Below are 673 nucleotides of genomic sequence, written 5' to 3'. Positions count from 1 at the left end.
GCGGCCCCCACAGCGCCCGCCCGGAGTGCCAGCCCGTTTCCTTCACCTGGTGTCACCTGCATAGGGCGCCCCGCCAACAAGTACAGGTCCCCCATAAAGCTCAACAGAAGCCCTGACCCCTCCATGGTCAGGTCCTGCCCCCCACCCAGTTCTCTATGAAATTTCACACACGCAAGCCCAGTGCTTCCCCAAGACCAGCTGGGATGCCCCCGCCGCCCCGCGGGGGCCGCTCCCAGCGCCTGGAGCCGCTCTCCCCGGCCACGCTCCCCGACAACTTCGTGTGAGCCCCTCCCGGCCCCTCCAGGCGTGAGCCATCCTCAGACATCCTACCCTCCCAGCATGCTTTGCTCCGTAGCTGTGCCCTCGGATAGAGCCCACCGCAGAGATGCCCTCGCTGAGGCCCAATAAATCACGGGATCCCTCCCTCCTAGCCACCTGCTCTGGCCTGATTCCTGGTGACCGCGCCCCTCTGCTCCCATAGTCCTGCACCTGGACCCTCCCAAGGAGCCGTACGATCTCTACTTTTACGCGCCGGATGCCTGGATCCCTTCACACATCGCCACCAAGCAGCCGCCGCCCACTCCTCCGCTGCCGCCCAAGCTGCCCCCGCCGCCCCGCGGGGGCCGCTCCCAGCGCCTGGAGCCGCTCTCCCCGGCCACGCTCCCCGACAACT

General features: G+C 67.6%; 1 protein-coding gene across 1 annotated transcript in view; it reads left to right on the top strand.

The window, feature by feature from the left end:
- GFY (golgi associated olfactory signaling regulator) overlaps window positions 1-672 on the top strand; it is a gene marked incomplete at its 3' end in the record, with an annotated part of 2,619 nt that extends 1,947 nt beyond the window's left edge. The window contains exon 3 of the mRNA XM_015565452.1: window positions 459-672. Within this exon, the coding sequence (XP_015420938.1) occupies window positions 459-672 (214 nt within the window). The remainder of the gene's footprint in view (window positions 1-458) is intronic.
- Between the last annotated feature and the right edge of the window lies 1 nt (window position 673).

This window comes from Myotis davidii, unplaced genomic scaffold, assembly GCF_000327345.1.
Source record: "Myotis davidii unplaced genomic scaffold, ASM32734v1 scaffold2100, whole genome shotgun sequence".
NCBI classification, from domain to species: domain Eukaryota; kingdom Metazoa; phylum Chordata; class Mammalia; order Chiroptera; family Vespertilionidae; genus Myotis; species Myotis davidii.
This window is presented reverse-complemented; position numbering and strand designations above follow the sequence as displayed.